Genomic DNA, 24,910 nt, shown 5'->3' on the forward strand with positions numbered 1-24,910 from the left:
TTGGTACTTGGTACTTGGTACTCCCTCCGTTTCACTATAGTTGAGTCATTTTTCCATTTCGGGAAGTTTCTTCATAGTTGAGTCATTTCCATATATGGTAACTTTACTCTCTTTCTTACTTTAGTCTCTCTTACTTTATTCTCTCTACTTTATTCACTTTATACTTTATTATCTCTATCTTTTCCTCTCTCTTACTTTTTTATCTATTTATTTAACACACCAAACATCCCTTTCTTAGACTCCGTGCCCAAAAGTTCCGCCTCAACTATAGTGAAACGGAGGGAGTATTATTGATTAGATTTCTGTCACTATACCAGAATGTATGACTAAGTTATCCGATGAACTGCATGATAGCCTTCACTCGAAGTTTGGGATTACATGCACAGCTACAGAGGATGATGTAGATATTTTTGTGTCTGGGTATGCATTTCGTCTCAAGATTTTGCACGAGAGAGGTTTAAGCTTGGTGAAAAAACTTGGTAATGGATCCTTTTATCCTGATCAATTGCTACATTTTGGGTGTTTGAATGTTCTTCAACTATTTTTTTATTTGTAGGTGGCCAGACGAAGCATGTACTATCCGCCGATAAAAAACTTTTTCTTCGAAGTCAACATTCTAGCATGATTGATGGATTACGAGGCCGTTATCCAATTTATGGGCCTATTGTCAGGTAAATTTTTTCCCTACCCCCTCCCTCCCAGTCTTTTATATTTACACACGTGTAATCTTTCCTCTCCATTTGTAGGCTTGCGAAACGGTGGGTGTCTGCACATCTATTTTCGAACTCATTACCTGAAGAGGCTATTGAGCTTTTGGTTGCACACTTGTTTTTGAAGCCTTTACCATTCAGACCCCCATGCTCCAGGATAACTGGATTTCTGAGGTTGATTTTCTCTTTCATAACATGAAACACATTTCACATTTTCTTGGATGTGGTTTGAATTATTTGCCAACTCCTTGCTTCACTGGATTTGCTTATAGCTTCCATAGGTAGTTGGACCTTTTGATAGTCTAGAATTTGATGCGGTTAGTTGAACTTGCCTAATAAACTTACAAAACTTGATGTTATAGTCTCTAAGAAGGAAAAGATTTGGGAAACTGGCTTCGAAAGGAACATGTGCCCTTCATCATTTGTAACATGAAGAATACTTTGTCTGCTGTTTGGAGTAGTTGTTACATCATTTGCATTCTTAAGTAGTTGGATATCTGTACCACTGTTTTTCAGCTCTTTTATATTCTTTGACTTTCAGTTAATTGTTTTAATCCGAATCTGATGATTTTATTTTTCTGCAGATTCCTACGTTTGTTGTCAGAGTACGATTGGAGTTTTTCTCCTTTAATTGTGGACATCAATGGCGATTTAACTCCTGATGATGGCAAAGAAATCAATGTAACTGCTGCAATTATAATTTATTATCATATGTTCTCATTTCTGGAGAATTTTTTGTTGACACATCTTATCTTTGTTCAGGAATCTTTCATTTCAAACAGAAAACAATACGAAGGGAATATGCATAATGCTAAGCCTGCTATGTTTCTGGCTACTAGTTACGACAAGGAATCTGAAGCTTGGACCATGCAATCGCCTACAGTGGCAGTTAGTAGCTCTACAAACTCTATTTTGTTTGCAGTTACAATTTTCTACACAGTTGATTTTTATTTATGTATTTGGTATTGGCAATACGATGGTTAGATAAACCATATATGATTGAGTATTTGAAGTTGAAATCTTGATTGTCTTCGAAATTGTCATTATTTGATGTGCCAGGAGCTTAAGAGATTGGCCGCTTATGCAACCAGCAGTGCAAATTCTTTGACCAACGTTGTTATGAAGAATCAACTCGATGCATATGGATGGGAAGTGAGTGCATCGTCCCATACTATTTTCTCCTTTGTTTTACTTTTTTCGTGATGGATAGATATAAATATGCATTTGTTTTTCTTGCAGCGCCTTTTCTGCACACCTCTGAACAACTACAATGCCGTAGTTCTTCTGCACAGGGATAAACTCCCCTATCCAAACCGTCTTATGTTCCCATCCGAAGTAAAACTAGGTTTGTTGATTGAGGGATCCTGGTATAACATATAGTGAAAAATCTCAATCTGGTTCTGGTTGTAATTGTACGTCAACTCTGTGTAGGCAAGCAAGTGATACGAGGGAATGCTGGCAAAGCCTTCCAACCCTTCCTACTGCCGGAAGAGATGAAAAAGAACTTGGGCGAGCTGAAGAACAAGCTGATGGTGGGCTTCGATCCACAAAAATATCTGATCTCCCAAATTGAGGCGAGTAACAAAATTGCTTACATTTTTTTTCTGACTGATGTTACGTCTTTATGACAATGCGTTTTTGTGCCATGATGCAGAGAGAGTTCCCTGGCACGTTTAAGGTTTGGTGTGATTCTCTTGGAGGCGACGCCATTGGTCATGTGGAAATAAGGTCCTATGAAATTCAATTAATTCATTGTCATCTCAGTTTTGTTTGATAGAAGCAACTTAATCTCTCAACCCAATGCCTGCAGAAGCGCGAAAGAGATGACATTGACGAGGATAAAGATCTATTTGACACACTAAAAGCTGTGGGTGAGTTTGGCAAAGGATTCGTGAAGAGCGTACATCTTCTCAAGACCCCAAAAGTAAGCAGTTGAGTCGATCATTTAGTCCTATGAGAGGCGCTGATGAGTAGTCAGAAATCGAGAAGCGCCATTGAAACACCTTCCATCAAGGACTCACTCGGTTTATAGTATAGACATAGGTTAGAGATGGGATTAATTATGTGTTTGAAGAACTCAACTCAGCCTGATGGCAATTTTGGTTTCAATGTTTGATTTATGACAATGTAAATGATTGTTCAAGATCTTTGTTTCAATGCTCAAGTGATGTTGTAACGAAAACTTGCCGTTTGTATATTAATAGAGTGAATTGTGAGAATCAACGGCTCAGACATACGAACTTGTAAATACGAACTTTTGATAATTTATACTCCCTCCGTTTCTTCATAGTTGAGACGGAACTTTTCGGCACGGAGTTAAATAAATAGATAAAAAAGTAAGAGAGAAAAATGTAGAGAGAATAAAGTATAAAGTGAATAAAGTAGAGAGAATAAAGTAAGAGAGAGTAAAATAAGAGAGAGGAAAAAGTTACCATATAAGAAAATGACTCAACTATGAAGAAACTTCCCGAAATGGTAAAATGACTCAACTATTATTTGCTTGTAAATACGAATTTTTTATATTTTATATTTTTCCTTTAGCTTTGTTTTAATCCAAATACTCACTACATCAACTTTGAAATTTTCATAATTTTTCCCTGACAAACATTTTCCGAAAAATTAAAGCTTATGTATACTATTTCCTTCACTGATTTTTTTAGCATAACAATTAAAAAACTTTTCGACTTTCGTTCCTTTATTTATTTATCATAAAAACCTTTTTGATCTCTCTCACTTATAAGTTATAACATATAGAATCTCCCCGTTCGTGCAAACCCATTATATTTCATCAAATATGCATATAATACTGATTTATTAAACATAAAAAAGTAAAAATAAATTATTAGTATTTAAATTAGCTCTTAAATATTAGTAGTAATTAAAATCTTTTGAATATATAATACAAAAACTGAAATTGCATTAAACAGGCTAATCACCACATATCTAAATACAATACAACATATGATTAAAGAACTTTCAAATCACAATATTGAAACACCATCACCACAAAATAAAGAAAATACAAATAATACCTGGAATAAAACTTAAAAAAAAAGAAGTTTATTTTCAGATTTTAATGGAACCAACAAATCAAATGGAGTAAATATTATAGTATTTCACATACAGCATAACATAACACATACGATTATAGTTTTCAAAGTTAAGAGTCGCATTGAAAACCTATTTATTTCATCACCTTCATTCTCTTAAGTTTCATAGAATGCAACGGTCATGCTCTTGCTTATGGCCTTCTCTATTTCAAAACCTTTTAACTTTCCTCCATCATTATGAAAATAATAAAAAAAACTCTTCATTTCCTCATCTTTATTACCTTCTTTCTATTCTATTTAATAAGATTTATATTTATATATAAAATTTATATGTATAATTTACAATCCAAATTATCATAATGACATTGAAAGGTCTTTTATACAGTAATAATTGGAAAAAACAAAATGTATGGCATTCCCCATTTAATTAACATTACGAATGGCATCTACAAAATTAAAATGCAACAGAGTTTAATAAAAAGAAAATGACATTTTAACCAACGGCACTATTAGTAAATTTCTCGTATAGATTTTATAGCTATTATATTATTTATCGATCATAAGAATCTTTTTGATATCTCTCATTTATGTCATATACTCTACACATTATATCTGATGACTAGGGATGAGGAAAAATACCGAAATACCGATCTTATCGTACCGAAAACACCGAATTTTCGGTATACCGTGACTTTCGGGATTGTTAATTGGTTGATAATTAATGAGATTAATTGGTGTAAAACTACCAATTACTTCTTAATTTGTGGGATTGGCGAATTAACAGACCATTTAATAGTCTAAACTATTCAATAAAATAATTAAAGAAATTCAAAATATTTTGCATCTATATATTGAGTTAAAATATTTAATTTTGTATTGTACATATTAAAATAAGTAACTTATTATTAGAGCCAGATGTTAACTGATTTCATTGTATATTCAAAACCTAACATAATTTGAATTCCATAATTATAGGGAGATGGATCCATAATTATAGGGAGATTTATATCTAGCATATAGTATAGCGCAATACACATACCTTATATAATTCAAATATATATAATATCGTATAGGGGGAGTGATCAATTGCTATCTTATCATTTAATTGCTAATTATAACTAATTTAAGGCCATAGGATTTTAGAAAACGTGTGGTCTACAATTTGCCACGTGTAATTTTCGTTTTTATTAATAAAATAAAAAAAGATAAAAAAAAAATGCCAAATTAGGATTTTGGATGAAAATGTCAATATAGTGTTTAGGAAATATCAACACAATGCTTTGAGAATGTCAATACAATGCTTTAAGAATGTTAACTCATTGCTTATATTGACATTCTACATGTATTATATTGACATATTTTATATAGTATGTTGACATTTCTGCTTTACGAAAAAATTGAAAAATTTTCGAATTTTTTTTCAAATTTTGACGTCGGGACATATGCATGTATGATATCGTTGGAATCCTTATAAAATTATCTTTAATTTGATATATGTTATATGAATTTAAAGTTTTGGGATTTCTTTTAAAAGTTAGTTATAACTAAACATGTAGTTAATTGACATTAATACCCCTATTGATATTATATGGAATTAATCTTATGGCTTTATCGACGTTTTTTGTTGATCGTATTGACATTTCGTGATTGATGATCTAGGCCCTTAATTTGAATATCTAATGGCTACTATTTAGTTGTAGTTAGCAATTATGTATTAAGTTAGCAATATAACACTCCCTTATGGTATAGGATAGTGATATAATGAAAACCATATATATAATGAAAACTCAAAACTTTAATCCTAGCCATTAATTATAACAGATTTGTGGTTAATATTGCGTAGAATTTCTATCTCAACAAGAGCATGTATTTTGTCAACAAAGGGTATTTTTGTAAGTTAAGTTTTTGAATGATTCTTGCGTTCCTAATTTCTCTCCCACCTTCCAAAACTAAAATATTCACATCATCAAAAGGATCTTTACATTGAATCAATATGATTTCAACAAAACATTTTAGAATCAATACAGATTTTAGAATCAACATAGAATCAATACGATTTCAATAAAATATTCAACATCAACAGAACAAAAGAATCAATGCAAAAAATCAACAAGAACAGAACAAAAGAATCAACGAAATTTAAGCACAAAAAATCAACACAGATTTCAGAATTCAACAAAAAAGCAACGCGATCGATTCAACACAAATTCAACAAAAAATCTACAAAAAATCAATACATATTTTAGAATCAATACAATTTCAACAAAATATTCAATATCAGCAGAACAAAAGAAACAACGCAATTTCAACGCAAAAAATAACCAACCGCAGAATAAAAGAATCAACGAAATTTCAGTGCAAAAAATTAACCCAGATTTCAGAATTCAACGAAAAAGCAACACGATCGATTCAACAAAAATTCAACAAAAAATATTCACACAGATGTTAGAATCAACATTGAATCAACACGATTTCAACACAAAATTCAATATCAACAAAGAATCAACGCAAAATTCAAGCAATTTGTTCGACGAAAAGGGGAGAACGAAGAAAAGGAGAAAAATTGAAATGAGGGGAGGAATTGAAACTTTAATTACGTGATTAGTAGAGGAGATAGAGCGACCAAATCCGGATTAAATGATTCAACATATTATAATATGTCTATTATACCCTGTGTTGATAAATCCAGATAAGTTGTTGACATTTTAATCTAGAATAATATCAATTGTTGATTAGAAATAATTAGTAGCCATAATTAAAGTTTTGAGTTTTCATTATATATATGGTTTTCATTGGATTACAATCACATATGGTATATATATCAAAACATGTATAATTGAAGCTTTAAGTAATACCTTTAGAATAATTATTGAGGCCCAAAATGTAGCCCATTATTCAATAGCCTATATTTAAATCATTGAGGCCCATGTGATACCCTGTATATAAAGAGTGGTCATCCGCAAACCCTAAGCCATCTTTTCTTTTTCTTCTCTGATTTTTTTTTATATCGATCTTGATTTCTGTATATGATACACATCTAAATCAATTAGATCTGAGACAACTAGAAATCATTTTTCGTTATCTGAGTTCTTGATTCATGTTCTAAGTTTCTAAATTTTTCATTTTTTTTTATAACGATCTTGATTTCTGTCGATGACATATCTCTAATAGATCTGAATCTATTAGATCTGAGACAACTAGAAATCATTTTTCGTTATTTGAGTTCTTGATTTATGTTCAAAGTTTCTAAAGTTTTGATTTTTTTTATAACGATTTTGATTTATGTCGATTATACATCACTAATAGATTTGAATCTATTAGTTCTAAAACCGCGTATTAAATGAAAAAATCCTACGATACAGTTTTTTATTTCAAATTGAGGCCCGGTTTCAGTTTGTTCGCAAATATCTGTTTAAGGCGTGGTTTTCCTCTTTCCTTCCAAATTTTCATTTCAAAATGGATTCAGTGCCGGATATTCATATAGTGTTAATTATGCATTATTATTGATTTTTATATTTTTCTTTCAGGATGCTAATCGAGTCAATTTTAATTGGGCACACTTTAAATTATTTTTAATTCGATGCAAGTCGGGCTCAATACTTTTGATCCTCGGGCTAAGAAACTCTTTATTTCAAGCTTCTTCAACTTATGGTAAATGGTCCATATTTATAGGCATTCATTTTATATTCTAGAATTCTCTACTAATTCTTTAATATTTTATATCTAGATTTTTCTCCATTAAAATCAATATTTTAATAGGAATTCTTCTAAAATATCTCAACAATGTCCTGATCTTGATTTGTCATTCAAGCAATGTCTTGATCTTGATAAAGTCTTCATGCTTGAGTGGCTTTGTGAAAATATTAGCAACTTGGTCTTGCGACTTCATGTACTCGACATGAATCTCCTAATTCACAACACATTCTCTGATGTAATGGTAGCGGGAGTCGATGTGCATACTGCGGTTGTGGAACACGGGATTTTTGGATAGCGCAATGGCCGACTTGTTATCCACACAAATAGTTGTTGGCTCCTTTTGTGGCCACCCGAGCTCTGACATAAACTCCTGAGCCAAATTGTATGACAAACACGGAAGGTGGCAACCACATATTCGGCTTCGCAGGTTGATAATGTGACAATGAGCTACTTCTTAGACATCCAGGTGAAGGCAGTGTCTCCCATACACATATCCACTTGTACTCTTTCAGTTATCAGTGTCAGTCACTGTTACTGTAGCCAAAATATTAAACAAAATAGAAAAACAACGGATAAAAAAAAGATGTGTTATCTAAAGCTTTGATTGAATTTAAATTTATGCTTCCAAAATTGATAAAGGGCTGAATTTGAATTTTAGGGTTTTTGTTTGGTATGAGCTGGGCCCAATTTGCATGAGTTAATGGGCCCATATACACACAGCCCATGCACCATTCTTGATAAAATTACATTTTAGTTACACATTTAATAAGATATCATGCGCCACAGAAAATAATTTAATTTTTTCGTAGCGGTCACATGCTAAAAATAGAAAACATCTCATTATATTATTTTATTCAGTTTTTTTTCTTTATCGCATGTACATTATTAATTTTGTTTTTAAAATTTGTTTCCTTTACCAACAAGACTATTTTTAACACGCATATGTATACTATCAGTCTTATGAGCTATCAAATTTCATTCGAAGAATGAAATATGAAAAATTAGACGTTCTCGTTTTGTCCAAATGTTCTAAATAGTTGCCTCATCAGCACGTAGTTCACTGGAAAATGATATAATAGTATATAATTATGAAAAATTTAAACTTTGGAATTTATTTTTCAGATTTTGAAAGGTGTTGGGCGAACCGGAACGTGACCATGATTTCTTAATTTATTTAGCAATTTACTCTTAATTGTCTGACACAATAATTCTATCTAAATTTAAAAACTGTAAGTTCAAATCTATTTGGAAACTATGCAAAATTCGATCTATTGCAAATTTGATCCTTCAACTTAATATTGAAATATTGTGACAATCAAGAAAAGTTTATCTTTCAACTTTTTATAATTAAATAACTCTTCAAGTATCATATATTAATTGTGACATTAATTTTTACGCGTATCCGTACCTTAAAAATATTTTAAAATTACTATTTAATTATAAAAAGTTAAGGATGAACTTTTCTTGCATGTCACAAAATTAAGTGGCAATATTGAAAGTCAAATTATATTTAGAAAATTTATCAAAAATATAGTAAAGATATTTATGAAAAAATATGAGTATATACTAAGTTTAGTAAATTTATATACAATTATACATCCTTCAAGATATTGAGGATATTTTCTTCCGAAAATATTTAAAAATAGTAAAAAAGTATTTGGATTGATATTAACTCAGAGTTGATGGACCTCAAATAATATTTTCAAAGTTGACGACTTTATACTTTAATAAAGTTCATGGATTATAAAACATGTTCTCTCTAATAAAAGTTACCCTCTCCGTACTAGTTTGTTTGATCATGTCAAGATATTAATCAAAATAGTATAGGGAAATATAACATCGATATACATATAATAAAGGACCATATTTGATAAGCTTCATTGTTTCACTTAACAGAACACTCACATGCAATTTTCACTTTGGAAAATGGGCAGAAATTAATGAAAATTTATGTTTTCAAGGACAAAACGAAGGTGTCACATTTAATTGACTATCATTTGAATAATGATTATTACGGCACAGTTAAATATAACTTGCATGTGGAGTGCTGTGTTGCATGGGACGATAAAACTTACTCCCTCCGTCCCACAAAAGATGTCACACTTTCCTTTTTAGTATGTCCCAAAAAAGATGTCACATTTCCTTTTTTGAAAAAAGTTCTCTCTCACATGAATATAAATATTATATTTTCTCTCTTCATTTAACACACAAAACAAAACCTCCTAAAATCTCGTGTCGTCCCACAAGTGTGACATCTTTTGTGGGACGGAGGGAGTACTATCTAAGATGGTCCTATCTTATTTGAATTGTTTTGTTGCACGGGATCCTCCCTTTCATGATCCTCACTAGCTTTTATTTAATTGTTTTGTTGTTTTGCTTAGGCCATCTCCAACTATTTACGCAAAACTCAAACCCATTTTTGAGTATACGTCACACTAAAAAGTAGTTTTACTCCAACCATTTACACCATATTTAAGTTTACACCATTTTTAAGTATTTGGCTAACAAAATTTTGGAGTAAACACCATATTTGGTGTTATTCCATTGAAAAACCCAAAAATGGATTTGAGTTTGGTGTAGGAGCCGTTGGAAAAAAAATCAAGTCTTGCCCCTTTTGGCATAATTCTTTCACTTATCTTATTTGTTTAATTAATTGAGTGGAGTTTTGTTTGCTTACATTGCAGAGGGAGTTGTTCCTCCGGGCTCGGCCCGACGGGTTGCTAAAAAATGGGCCGTAATTCGGGCTTCGAAAAAAGGCCCAACAAGCAGTTTTCTTGGTTCATTCATAATAGCACAATATTCTATTTAGCTTGATTGTATTATACGAACATTTTAGTTCGCGAAGGAGGGACTTCGTATCCTTGTACAAGGTTCCAATATTTCAATAACATACTTTCGCTGAGACATTTAATTAGTTGGTCATTAATCGTTGAAGTATTATTTCTTTTTGTGTTTACTGTTTATGTATTGAGATTATTAATTAAATTACCTTGAGATTATTAGTTGGTCGATTAATTGTTAGTTTATTTATCTTACTTAGTTCTTTAACTTCTCCTTAGTTGCGATTGGCCGTGCTTTATATTATTAGAAAGTGCAATCGTGACAAATATGCACGTGAATTTAAAAACCGATGAGAGTTTATTAGGTCAAAAGAAAAAAATAGGAAAAATAATAGTTACCACGTGGGTATCAAAACTTTTCCTTTTTTATTAATAATATAAGGAAATTAGTTGGGACCAAAATATTTGGGAAAAAATCAAAGAAGTCGGCAACACATAAATTAAACGTGAGATACAACTCGTATTTCTAATATTCTACTCCAAAATTTAGGTTTACAGATCTCTGCAATTTTCGCCTCCAAGATTTCTTAATCTTCTTCTCTTCTCCAAAATTACTTCCGTTTGTGTGTTTTTTTAAGTACTTTATCTTTGAGATATTAGGTTTTTTTTTTTTTTGTTTGCAATCTACCGATAAAATTCCCGTTCGTACTAATAGTATTTTTGTTTACTCTCTCTTTTGGATTTTCACCTTTCCATCGGTGTTTTTTCACCTATGACGAAACGCAGTCCACCAAGTGTGCACATCGGTGTTTGTTGTCATTCTTTCTCTTGGTCGCTTTATTATTGAGACATTTAATTAGTTGGTCATTAATCGTTGAAGTATTATTTCTTTTTGTGTTTACTGTTTATGTATTGAGATTATTAATTAAATTACCTTGAGATTATTAGTTGGTCGATTAATTGTTAGTTTATTTATCTTACTTAGTTCTTTAACTTCTCCTTAGTTGCGATTGGCCGTGCTTTATATTATTAGAAAGTGCAATCGTGACAAATATGCACGTGAATTTAAAAACCGATGAGAGTTTATTAGGTCAAAAGAAAAAAATAGGAAAAATAATAGTTACCACGTGGGTATCAAAACTTTTCCTTTTTTATTAATAATATAAGGAAATTAGTTGGGACCAAAATATTTGGGAAAAAATCAAAGAAGTCGGCAACACATAAATTAAACGTGAGATACAACTCGTATTTCTAATATTCTACTCCAAAATTTAGGTTTACAGATCTCTGCAATTTTCGCCTCCAAGATTTCTTAATCTTCTTCTCTTCTCCAAAATTACTTCCGTTTGTGTGTTTTTTTAAGTACTTTATCTTTGAGATATTAGGTTTTTTTTTTTTTTGTTTGCAATCTACCGATAAAATTCCCGTTCGTACTAATAGTATTTTTGTTTACTCTCTCTTTTGGATTTTCACCTTTCCATCGGTGTTTTTTCACCTATGACGAAACGCAGTCCACCAAGTGTGCACATCGGTGTTTGTTGTCATTCTTTCTCTTGGTCGCTTTATTATTGAGACATTTAATTAGTTGGTCATTAATCGTTGAAGTATTATTTCTTTTTGTGTTTACTGTTTATGTATTGAGATTATTAATTAAATTACCTTGAGATTATTAGTTGGTCGATTAATTGTTAGTTTATTTATCTTACTTAGTTCTTTAACTTCTCCTTAGTTGCGATTGGCCGTGCTTTATATTATTAGAAAGTGCAATCGTGACAAATATGCACGTGAATTTAAAAACCGATGAGAGTTTATTAGGTCAAAAGAAAAAAATAGGAAAAATAATAGTTACCACGTGGGTATCAAAACTTTTCCTTTTTTATTAATAATATAAGGAAATTAGTTGGGACCAAAATATTTGGGAAAAAATCAAAGAAGTCGGCAACACATAAATTAAACGTGAGATACAACTCGTATTTCTAATATTCTACTCCAAAATTTAGGTTTACAGATCTCTGCAATTTTCGCCTCCAAGATTTCTTAATCTTCTTCTCTTCTCCAAAATTACTTCCGTTTGTGTGTTTTTTTAAGTACTTATAACCCAATGAAAATTTAGTGTTTCACCTCTCAAATATAGAGAGTCGCAAAGATGGAGGTGAAAAATAGGAATTCACCTTTGGAATGTAGAGATTTTTCGCAGAGATGGGGCAAAATTTAGGGAACCAATATTCGAATAAAGAGAGACTTGGAGAGGATGATTGAAGAGAGAGAAAGAAGAATGTGTGAAATGAAGGTTACGAGTGAGTGGTGGGTGAGTCCGTGAGTGGGTGTCAGAGAGATTAATCTGTTAATTACAATATGGGATAGATTAATTAGCGTTAATTGTTTAGTTAAATTCCCTAATTTTTACCTAAAAAGGAAATGACTCAAGTAACATGGGACAACCCAAAAAGGAATACGACTCAAGTAACATGGGACGGAGGGAGTATATATTTGGAAAATAATCAAAGAAATCGGCGACAAATAAATTAAACGTGAGATAAATACAACTTAGGCCCGCCGCTATTCTTCTCCAAAATTTAGGTTTACAGATCTCTGCAATTTTCGCCTCCAAGATTTCTTAATCTTCTTCTCTTCTCCAAAATTAAAATCAGATTTGTCATTTTTATGCAATTACACTAATGGACATAGTGCAAGATTTTTAGTTTTATAATTAACTAATACTATACTTATTTGTTTTATTTTCAAATGAAAAATTCTTACAAATTTTAAAAATCTGAATTTTATTAGTTCATTTATAAATTATTACAGTACAAAAATATTTTGTAGTTTTTGCAATTACAAAGGACATTTTTGAACTTCTCAATATGGAAGAAATAGTGGATAAATCGTTTAAGAATTATTATAAAGTAATAATCAACTAATAGTTATCTAATATTTAATCAATAAGGTATGTCGTCGCCAACTTAGTTTGAATCAATAGTATTTAATAATATTAATCATATATAGATTATATAACACGAGTTATTCTGAAATAAATATGCATCTAATGTAAGTATAATATAATTTTCGTTTATTTATTTGAAAACAATCAAAATTAACTAGAAAATTCAACACAAATACTCCTATATAAAATTTTCAGTAGTATCAAATTTTTAGCCAATTTTATACTACTCCCTCCGTCCCTGAAAATTTGTCACCTATTTCCTTTTTCGTTCGTCCCTAAAAATTTGTCACCTTTCACTTTTACCATTTTTGGCAGTGGGGTACATTCCACTCACTCATTCCTACTCACATTTTATTTTAAAACTAATATATAAAAGTAGGACCCACATGCTACCAACTTTTTCAACCACTTTCTATTACATTTTTTAAAACCCGTGCCGGGTCAAATGGTGTCAAATTTTAAGGGGCGGATGGAGTAATATTTAATCACAAGCAACTATAACAATCGAATGAAGGCTAAATAAAATAGCTCTTATTTTTCCATAATGATTAATATTATTTTTCTGTACTTCTTCAATTCAGCTGAATATTATACTTAAATAACAAAAATTAATAGTTTTAATTAATATTTATAGTGTCCATGAATTAATGGGTGTTCGGTTGCCAAGATTAAATCCCATGATTAAATATGTATCATGTTTAGTTCATAAGACTGAACCCTAGAACTAAATCCTAGATGGATAGTATCGTGATAATTAGTCATAGCCTCCCCCTCCAACTAAAATAATTCCACAATTTAATTCTAGATGGATAGTTTCATGATTATTAATCATGGCAACCAAACTCCACATAATTGAAAAAAAAAAAACGAATTAAGAGCAAAACTATATTAGTTTTTATTTTATACAGGATGGATGGTGGATGAGGATGGTGCCTGCGTGAGCGATGGCGGAATTTGCCATCCCAGTGTCGTGGTCGCAGCTGCTGGTGGATCAGGCGGCTCCTTTTGCGTCGTAAAGATGGCAGCCAATTTGGCCAGGTTTTCCTCAATTCTGATACCTATAATCTCTTTGTTGGACGTCAAAGAAGCTACTTTGACTAGCATATTGTCAACTAGATGGCGCAATCTCCATTACTATGCCAATTGTCTCAATTTTCCAAATTGTAGACCTAGACATAGAATAACTTATTTTTCAGATTTGGAAAATATGGTCGATCGTGTTATGAATTCAAATAGAGCCACTCGAATAAAAATGTTTAGAGTGGAGATGATTAGTCTTGAACAGACTATGTTAGATAATGTCTTGAGATCAAATTTAATAAGAGCGCTGAAAAAATGGCAAAGGTACGTGTATGGTGACCAAGGCAGCTATTTTGAGAGTTTCTTCGAGTTCGCCATAACTAAGAAAGCTGAGTCAATTCATTTAGCACCAACATCACACCACGGGTCAATTTCTTAGACTTCCAAATACGAATGGTCTCGACTGCCTTAAAGATTTGTATCTATGTGACATTAAATTGACGAGTCAAGACTTTGAATTTTTGGTCTCCAATTGCCCTGCTCTTCAATGTTTAGAAATTGAATCATGTAGGGAGTTGTATAATGTCTCAATTGTTGGCCACTCAAAATTGAAGTTCGTGAAGTTTACAGACATTATTCCACTTGAATCCGTTGTGATTTGCGATGCAATAAGCCTCGTTTCTTTGAAGTTGCATTATTTGTTCTACGAATGTGTTGTCCGACTTAGTAACGTTCCGAAGCTTACTAAACTCGATTTTGGAGAAGGTGACTATAAAGTCATGCTTGCCGAGGTACTTTCTATGATATCATCTAGTATACGCGATCAACCCCAACTAATGAGCCTCTCAATTTCATATACATGTTATGATACTTATCAGGTAGTAATAATTACATATTACTATAAGAGGCCCCACATTCTACTAACTCACTCCACTCACATTTCATTTCATCATTCACTTTATTTCTTTATTTTAATATTAAATTTAATTTTATAAAATTAAATTTTAAATTTCAATTTTTAAATATCAATAAATTTTTATTAAAATTATTAAATAACAAAAATCAATATTTTTAATCAATATTTGATAGTGTCTAATATTTAATCAATAAAGTATGCCGACACCAACTTAGTTTAGTATTAATCATATATAGATCATATATCACGATTTATTCTGAAATAAATATGTATCCAATATAAGAAAAATAGAATTTTCGTTTATTTATTCGAAAACAATCAAATAGTTGTTGGCTCCTTTTGTGGCCACCCGAGCTCTGATAATAAACTCCTAAGCCAAATTGTATGACAAACACTGAAGGTGGCAGCCACATATTCGGCTTTGCGGGTTGATAATGTGACAATGGGCTGCTTCTTAGACGTGAAGGCAGTGTCTCCCATACACATATCCACTTGTACTCTTTCGATTATCAGTGTCGGTCACTATCACTATAGCTAGAATAATAAAACAAAATCGAAAAATGATCATAAAGCTACTATGATTGTTATCTTAAATAAATAACTCAACAAAATGGATTTATTTTGTAATAAAAAATGTACTTAGAAACAACGGATAAAAAGATGGGTTATCCAAAGCTTTGATTGAATTTAAATTTATGCCTCCCGAATTTATAAAGGGCTGAATTTGAAGTTTAGGATTTTTGTTTGGTATGGGCTGGGCCCAATTTGCATGAGTTAATGGGCCCATATACACACAGCCCGTGCACCATTCTTGGTGAAATTACATTTTAGTTACTATTATTAATAAGATATCGCCACAAAAAGTAATTTTGGTCACATGCTAAAAATAGAAAATATCTCATTATATTATTTTATTCACTTTTTTTTTTTCTTTACCTCTTGTATATGAATTTTGTATTAAAATTTGTGTATTTTACTAACAAGACTATTTTTAATACACATATATACTAATGCTATCACAGTCTCACGAGCTATCATATTTCATTCAAGAACGAAATATGAAAAATTAGACGCTATCGTTTTATCCAAATGTTCTAAATAGTTACCCCATCAGCGCGTAGTTCACTGGAAAATGATATACTCCCTCCGTCCACGATTAAAAGTCTCATTTCTAAATGGCACAGGTTTTAAGAAATGTTAAGAATAGTGGGTGAAAGAAAGTTAGTGGAATAGGGGTCCCACTTGTATATATTAGTTTTAAATGATATGTGAGTGGAATGAGTTATTGGAATGTGGGGTCTCTTTACCATTTATGATAATTATGAACCGGGACTATTATTCGTGGACGGACCAAAATGGAAAAACGGGACTTTTATTCGTGGACGGAGGGAGTAATATGTTAATTGTGAAAAGTTTAAACTTCAAAATTTATTTTTCAGATTTTGAAAATTGTGGGATGAACCAGAATGTGACCATAATTTCTTGATTTATTTGCCAATTTACACTTAATTGTCTGACACAATAATTCTCTACAAACTTAAAAACTGTGAGTTCAAATCTATTGTAAACGAACTATTTGCAAATTTGATCAACTAAAAACACACACAGATTCCATTCCCATCTCGTGGTTTTGCTAATTAACAAGTGCTGCAACAAGATGGCCTTATTTTTTAACACAAAACACACTACACACAGTCACACACCACAAAATCAGACATATTGGCGAATGTAGCTGTCCTCGCCGCCGCCGGTATGCACAAGAGTGGAGGTGAAATACCACGATACGAGGTCGTGGACCGCGATCTGCCCTCCGGTGGCAGCCGAGATTCCGACCTCCACCTCCTGAGGAAGGAGGTTGCTCAGATCATACACATAGCTCACCTCAAAATTCTCCGACCCGGCGGCGACGCCAACGCTGATCACCTTCGAAGCCTGCCCGTAGTTGATCCGGGCAGTCACCTCCTGCCCGAGAATCGCGTTGCCGACGTCGGTCGTGTTCTTCGAAGCAGTCGATCCGATGTCGATCCCGACGTGGCGGTAGCTCGGGTCGTTCCCGGGGTTGGAAAAGATATCGAATTCCACTGCGAAGGCGGGGGGTTGACCCGAGCCGAAGACTCCGAAGTTGCCCCCGGTCGACCCGACCGGGGAGCCGACGGGCGCGATGAAAAAGGCGAATCCGTCGGCCGGGTTCGTGTCGCCGCTTTTGGGGGTTATGATGAATTTTATGGTGGTCTCGAGGTCCACCTGGGCCCCGGCTTGCCAGAACTGGATCGGCCTAGAGTACACTGCTCGGCCGACCCGGTACTGGAGCGGGGTGCCCGAGCTGTCGGTGTCGGTCATGCGGAGGTAGGTGGAGTCGGAGGGGAAGTGGGCGTCGCCCTGGTAGATTAGGTCGGTCGGCTGCTCACCGTAGAAATCGTACGTGAAGGAGGTCGTCTGCGACCGGGCAAGGCCGGCCGAGGCGAGGAGGAGAAAAAGTAGTGGAATTAGGGTTTGGAGATGGTTTAGGTTGGCCATGACTTGATTAGGTATTTTGCTATGGATATGATTGAATGGATTGTTGTGTTGTGGCTTCTATTTATACAAGTCTAGGGCATATGTGAGCCATACTTTATGATATAATGTTTGTTTTTGGATAATATTAATAGACGTTTAAATTACAAATTTGGCCTGATTTCTGTTGATTATCACAAGGTTTGAATATAATATACTTCATCCATTTTAAGGTAGATGATCCTTTCTTGGCGGCACAAGATTTTGTATGTTGGGTAGAGAAAGAATAAAGTAAGAAAGAGAATAAAGTGAACCATCTTCAATAGGATAGATGCAGGGACGGATCCATATGAGGATCACAAGGGGCAATTGCCCCAGCTGAAAAAAATTATTTATACTATTTTGATCATTAATTTTTAAATTTTTTTTGAAATATCCTCTATATATGCCCCTTCTCTACTTCTTAAAATATCTTTATATATATTTTTGCCCCATCTATATGGAATTCCTGTCTCCGTCTCTGGATAGATGGAGTACTGAATTGTGACGTTTTAGTTTTTCATAATTGTCCTATCTTTGTCCCTAAACTAAGTGACATTTTTTTAGGGTTTAGGGTTTATCTTCAAAGTATGAAAAAAAACTTGTCTTACTAAATCGACCGAGCATCACCAAAAGACATTGTTTGTACACAAATGATATCATTATAATAAAAGGAAGGAACATCTTTTTTTGTCCATGAATTTTGTCAAAGTATCATTTTTAGTCTGTGACCTTTGAAAATATCATTAATTTGAGGTCCATCAACTATGAGTTAATATCAATCGAAGTACTTTTTCTTTTTTTTACTATTTCCATGTTTTTTCTGATGAAAATATCCTCCAAACCTTGAAGGGTGTATATTTTTACTAAACTTATCACAATACTCACTTAATATTGTGACAAGTAAGAAAAGTTCATTCTTCAACTTTTTATAATTAAATAATTCTTCAAGTATCGTATATTGATTGTGACATTAATTTTTACGAGTATCCGTACCTTAAAAATATTTTAAAATTACTATTTAATTATAAAAAGTTGAAGAATGAACTTTTCTTTCATGTCACAAAATTAAGTGACAATATTGAAGGTCAAATTATATTTAGAAAATTTATCAAAAATATAGTAAAGATATTTATGAAAAAATATGAGTATATAATAAGTTTAGTAAATTTATATACTATCCTTCAAGGTATTAAGGGTATTTTCTTTCGAAAAAACTTGAAAATATGAAAAATATACTTTGATTGATATTAACTCAGAGTTGATGGACCTCAAATAATATTTTCAAAGTTCACGGAATTAAAATAATACTTTTATAAATTTAATGGATTATAAAACATGTTCTCTCTAATAAAAGTTGCCCTCTCCGTACTAGTTTGTTTGATCATATCAAGATATTAATCAAAATAGTATAGGGAAATATAACATCGATATACATATAATAAAGGACCATATTTGATAAGCTTCATTGTTTCACTTAACAGAACACTCACATGCAATTTTTCACTTTGGAAAATGGGCAGAAATTAATGAAAATTTATGTTTTCAAGGACAAAACGAAGGTGTCACATTTATTTGACTATCATTTGAATAATGATTATTACGGCACACTTAAATATAACTTGCATGTGAAGTGCTCTGTTGCATGGGACAATAAAACTAAGATGGTCCTATCTTATTTGAATTACACAAACAACACACATACTATAAAAATAATAATTATAATAACAATAATAATAGTATTATAACATTGAGAACTTTGCATGTATGCCACCAAATCCATAACATTCTCAGTACCAATGCTAATTAATAAAGTAATAGATACGTGTCGATCTTGAACAAACCTTCACTGAATCTGTTTTTCAATAATTATTTAAATAGTATATTAATGTAATAATTTATCATACAAATAATTATATTATATTTTATTTAAGTATGTTTAAAACCAGGTGAAAAATGTACCATAAATTAATCTAATCAAATCTATGTATTTGTAAATTTGGGAGTGTTATATTGCTAACTCAATATCCAATTGCTAACTACAACTAAATAATAACCATTAGATATTCAAATTAAGGGTCTAGATCATCAACCAAGAAATATCAATACGATCAACAAAAAACGTCAATAAAGCCATATGATTAATTCCATAAAATATTAATAGGAGTATTAATGTCAATTAACTACATGTTTATCATTGTCTATTCTTCATTTATCATTGTCTATTTTTCATTTAAATATTTTCTTCTATATGTTTCAAATTAATCTTTTTGCGATTAATTTTTTTGCGAATTGAACGAAGGCTACTACTACTATTATGGTCATAAGGTAGCAAATTTCTTGTCAAGTAACCCAGACTTTCTCGGAGGAGGCTTGGTGAAATAGACATGCATGTGAAGATGCGGATTACCTGCACGGCTACACCTCGATAAAAAGACCCTATAAAGCCTGACTTTGTTGTCCCTGGGATTGGGATTGGGCCTTTCTTGCACAGCTTAGGTTGAAGGCGAAGAAGGCCTCCTTTCGAGGGCCTGAGTCATAAGTGAGATACCGCTCTGAATGAGCTAGAATTCTAACTTTGTGTCAGGATCTACGGGCCAAGGGACAGTCTCAAGTAGATAGTTTCTATAAGGCGTAGGCCTCCCAAAAGGTAACGAAGGTGTGCAAAGGTTTCCTTGGGTCGGACGGAGATTGGCCCTCTCGAGTGTGATAAACACGGGTTTTGCATGTTTCTAAGACCTAGATTTGACTCAATTTAAATGTCAATCATGCAGATTGTGTTCTTAAATTGCATATATTATACATTTTGATATTTTTACGTATTTGTTGATAAATGATTGAAAAAAATAAGAAAAAAAGTGCAAAATGGCCAAGATGCAACAGCCTTAGTTCGTGCCCATTCTGCCAACGAGTTTAAATTCCAATCAGAATTCCAATCAGAGTGCAAAAGAAGAAGAGAGCTTGACTGCAAGACCCACCCATTGAGTACCAACAAAGTGGTAAATCAATTCTCAATACACTTAAAAGATACCAATAAAAATAATCCGTCGAGTACCAACAAAATGGTGATTAAATCAACTCTTATTTCACTTAAAAAATACCAAAAAAAAAACTCCTCAAGTCGACTACTTCAATCTTAAACCTAATTTCAATTATGTAATTTCTATCTTTATTGTTCCTTGTAATTTTCATCTTCCATTATTCAAATTGATAAACTATTTTTATTTCATCTAAAAAAATATTTTCTTTCATAACAAATAAAAAGTAGTCCTCATTCATTAAAGTTTTAGGGTGTTTTTCAATTAACAAAACATTAGGGAACTTATCGTAATAACCCAATCTTTATGGTCTACATGAAATTTATCCTAAATTCTGACACCAAAAAGCCCCAATTCATCACTGCGAATCGGAAAAACCAAATTCCGCTTCATCGCCGCCGACGACGACAACCGTAAATTCCCCGCTCCAGCTTAAATTCAACGGTGCTCGTTAAATTCTCTGTTTTTCGTGTTATCGCGATTTTTTCCATTACTTTATCCGTTTCTTCCCCAAACTTTTCTCAGTTTTAGCTACCATCTCAGAAATAGAGCAATTCAATATCGCATTAATGCTAAATTTACTGTTTTAATCTCCAATTGTGTTTACGTTCAACTGTTACTTGATTTTCTGGATTGCTGAGCTAAATTTTTTGATTGATCATATTTCCAGAGCTGCATTGAAGTTTCTGAGAGAGAAGCAGCTCCGATCAATTACACAATAGAAATGGCTGAGAAATTAGCTCCCGAGAAAAGCCACAGCTACATCCACAACGGTAGTATTTTCTAATACAGTGAAATTTCTATATATCTCGATGTGATTATGAATTTATGAACTTGTGGAAATGTTGGTGTTCTAGGGCAAAAGGTGTTCGATTGGGATCAAACGCTGGAAGAGGTGAATATGTACATAGAGCTTCCAGCCAACGTTCCAAAGAAGTTATTTCACTGCAAAATTGATTCCAAGCATGTTGAGGTTGGGATCAAAGGGAATCCACCTTACCTTAATGTACGTTTTTTGTGCCTTTTTCTTGGACAGTTTGTTCTAATTCATCTGTGATTTGTAAGCTGTATTGAGTGGTTGAGAGTGATTTTGTCTCATTGGTGCACTACAGCATGAGCTTGCCTTCCCGGTGAAGACTGATTGTTCGTTTTGGACTCTTGGTATGTTATTGTGCCCTGTTGTTGTTTGCTTAAAAAGAATACATCAATTTTAGTACTTCTTTTCTAGTGCAAGTTATAGGATACCACTTAGGTAGATCATAGATGAGGTTGTGACATTGATTAAGTCATTTCTCTAGGGTAGCCATGGTGTTAGATGAGTATGATAGCTTTTGTTGCTCTCTTTATTTAATTTATTCGTTAACTTTTATTAATAAGCGTCTACTACGGTTTATGGTGTGGTCAATGTATAAATTTTAGGACCAGAGGACAGTTTAAATGCTTTTGTTTTTGCTATAGGTAATCAAGATTCATGAAACTTCTTGAAAAAGAAAAATGTAGTATTGTTTGTAAGTTGAACTTATGCACTCACTATAGATATAAAAACTTCTGTTTTTACGAATTGCTTTTGGCCCTGCATCTTTATACTAATAGAACACAAGACTTTAAGATTCTGGAAATTAGATTTTTTTGGAGGAACAAGTGTAAAAGCTCAAATAATATTTTTTGGTCCAAAAGTCTCTGCAATGCTTGAAAATGAAGCCTATGATAAGTACATGCCCAAACTTAGACACGTTCTTAAAAGTTGTCTGATGCAACCAAGCCATCTTGCTGTTGGGGGCATATATTGTTTTCTCGAAACTACAGGTGCATAAAAACATGGACAACTGTGTTTAGTTGATTGACATGCCAAATTGATGGAATTAACTGTACATGTTCTGGATATCATTATACGCTGTCGATTAACTTTTCCATTGCGGGAATTTAACACAAATTGGTATCTTGCAGAAGACAATATAATGCACATAACCTTGCAGAAGCGGGACAAAGGTCAGACATGGTCTTCACCGATAATGGGCCAAGCCCAGTTGGATCCTTATAATGCTGACCTCGAACAGAAGCGTCTCATGCTTCAACGGTTTCAAGAAGAGGTACACCATCTTAATTCTGTACCAAAAAGATCCCCAAGTTTTAGTTTTTGATTATTTGATAGATGAAAGGTTAAAGTTTGAGAAAGCTTTTGGTAACATTTCAGTTGATGAGCATGCAATATAGTTCTCCATATACATATATAATTGCAGCTAAATGTTCCATATAAAAGACGTTCGAGTAGAATTTCTGTATAATCATGTTATCCGTCAAGCAATACGAAGCCTGTGCATATGTAGTTCCATTTATTGCAAACAGAACAGCATTTTTCTAAAATGGAAACTAGATTCAGAATAGAACCCTCTATAGTGAACTGGATTTTGAAAGATTCGGCTTTATAAGGTCATTGTTCATGAAGTTGCACAACTTTTCCACTTCAAATCTTACATTTGCTTCTCCACTGTGATCTTTTCTGCAGAACCCGGGCTTTGACTTCTCGCAAGCTCAGTTCAGTGGGAATTGCCCTGACCCAATGACCTTCATGGGTGGGATCCGTTCTGGTTGATGGTCCTTCGTCTCAAGTTATGTATATATAGCATATTCTTATCTGGACGCGATCTTAATCCCACTGACGGTCATTGTTCTCGACTCTTCTAGGATTCGTGCACTATTTACTGCCTAGCAAGTGTACTTGTTAAGTTTCTGATAAAAAATATCCTCATTTGTTTGCAGAAGAAAATTATATACTGTGTTAAGTGTTTGCTACTCCACTTCAAATATTATTATTTTTAATTTAGTTCTATTAATATTATATGAAAATTGTTGATAATGCTAAGGATGGAGTACTCAACCAAGGCAGCCAACCTCGAGTGAGAGTTAAATCATAGAAACAATAACAACCAAACGAAAGAGAGAGAGAGAGAGAGAGAGAGTTGTTGACAAACGCATAACAAAAAAAAAGAGAACTGTTAAAAAAATCAAATACAGTACGAAACTTCACCCACCTTCAAATTTATAAAACACTAACAAGATTTTTTTAATGATGTTATATTCATTATGTCCGACATTGAATATATCTCTTTATCAATATCTTAAGATGGGACATGCATCAATATCTTAAATGGGGCACGTTTTGTACCTCAAAATGTGTACCAAACACATCACAAAAGTAATGTCATGTCTTCATTTTAGTTAAAGAATAAAAGCATCCTTAAAAACAATTATTTTCCTATAAATTTCGATAAATTTTGATTTTGCATACTTGTTTTAAAAAAAAAAGATGTAGTGTGTAATAAATGAAGTGAGATAGTGGAATGTGTAATAAATGAAGTGGGATAGTAGAGTGTGTAATAAATGAAGTGAGATGGTAGAGTTGGTTGAAGGTGGGTCCCTTTTGACTTTTGATTTTTGTTTTGGTTTATTTTAATGTGGATAATGGCATTTGGATGTAATTTTGACGAAGAATGGGGTAAAATTGTATGACCAAATATGAAAAATTCTAAAAGTGACTCTTAAATTGGGACGGACTTTTATGGCAAAAAGTGACTCTTAATCTGGGACGGAGGGAGTACTATTTTCCTATAAATTTCGATAAATTTTTATTTTGCATACTTGTGTTAAAAATAATACGTAAAACAACAAATATAGATTAATATGTTCTTATTTTACAATCAAACTATTGATTTATTCTGATTTTGCAAACTAGACATTGACATAAATTGATAATTTATTTACGTGATATTATCGGACGTCAATCATATGACGTCATGATTTAGACAATGAAACTATATTGTATTATTTCATTTAAATGATACTTCCTTCGATCTTCATTAATTGTCCATTTTGACACTTGTTTGATCTCCACTAATTATCTCTTTTTTCTTTTATTATTTTTAGTAAGTGAACTTCATATATATTCTATTAACTAATTTCAATCATAATTATTATATTATGTAGTGTAAATATTGGTTATTTTTTTATAAATTGGATTTAATATAAACTAAATTAAAGATCTTATGCGTAGGTATAAAACTAGAGAATACAAAAAAAGGACCTACTGTATATTCTAAAAACCTTTTCTCTCTTTTTTTTCTCAACAAAGACAAATAATTCATTAATGTGGACTGAAAGAAATACTCCCTTCGTCCCAGTTTTATAGTCACATTTTGCCACAAAAGTCTATTTATAGTCACATTT

The 24,910-nt window shown here is 32.5% G+C and overlaps 3 protein-coding genes across 4 annotated transcripts; 2 read left to right on the top strand and 1 right to left on the bottom strand.

Moving 5' to 3' along the window:
- Positions 1–307: 307 nt before the first annotated feature.
- LOC125215927 (nucleolar protein 6-like) lies at positions 308–2,874 on the top strand. Its single transcript, XM_048117513.1, has 10 exons — positions 308–479; positions 557–671; positions 747–884; positions 1,295–1,391; positions 1,473–1,598; positions 1,770–1,862; positions 1,950–2,055; positions 2,142–2,284; positions 2,365–2,438; positions 2,521–2,874. The coding sequence occupies exons 1-10, from the start codon at positions 323–325 to the stop codon at positions 2,570–2,572; spliced, it is 1,101 nt and encodes a 366-aa protein (XP_047973470.1). The 5' UTR covers positions 308–322; the 3' UTR covers positions 2,573–2,874.
- Positions 2,875–16,704: 13,830 nt separating this feature from the next.
- On the bottom strand, positions 16,705–17,681 carry LOC125213420 (mannose/glucose-specific lectin Cramoll-like). Its single transcript, XM_048113966.1, has one exon. It carries the CDS (start codon positions 17,631–17,633, stop codon positions 16,827–16,829), a length of 807 nt encoding a protein of 268 aa, XP_047969923.1. The 5' UTR covers positions 17,634–17,681; the 3' UTR covers positions 16,705–16,826.
- Positions 17,682–20,989: 3,308 nt separating this feature from the next.
- On the top strand, positions 20,990–23,516 carry LOC125213472 (nudC domain-containing protein 2-like). 2 transcript variants are annotated; one of them, XM_048114040.1, is made up of 6 exons: positions 20,990–21,130; positions 21,357–21,459; positions 21,544–21,692; positions 21,799–21,847; positions 22,634–22,776; positions 23,193–23,516. In XM_048114040.1, exons 2-6 carry the CDS (start codon positions 21,411–21,413, stop codon positions 23,277–23,279), a joined length of 477 nt encoding a protein of 158 aa, XP_047969997.1. In that variant the 5' UTR covers positions 20,990–21,130; positions 21,357–21,410; the 3' UTR covers positions 23,280–23,516. The 2 variants fall into 2 exon arrangements, with proteins under 2 accessions (XP_047969997.1, XP_047970005.1); XM_048114048.1 differs by having other exon boundaries at positions 21,049–21,099.
- Positions 23,517–24,910: the final 1,394 nt, after the last annotated feature.

The sequence above is a fragment of the Salvia hispanica genome, chromosome 1 (genome assembly GCF_023119035.1).
Source record: "Salvia hispanica cultivar TCC Black 2014 chromosome 1, UniMelb_Shisp_WGS_1.0, whole genome shotgun sequence".
In the NCBI taxonomy this organism is placed as follows: Eukaryota; Viridiplantae; Streptophyta; class Magnoliopsida; order Lamiales; family Lamiaceae; genus Salvia; species Salvia hispanica.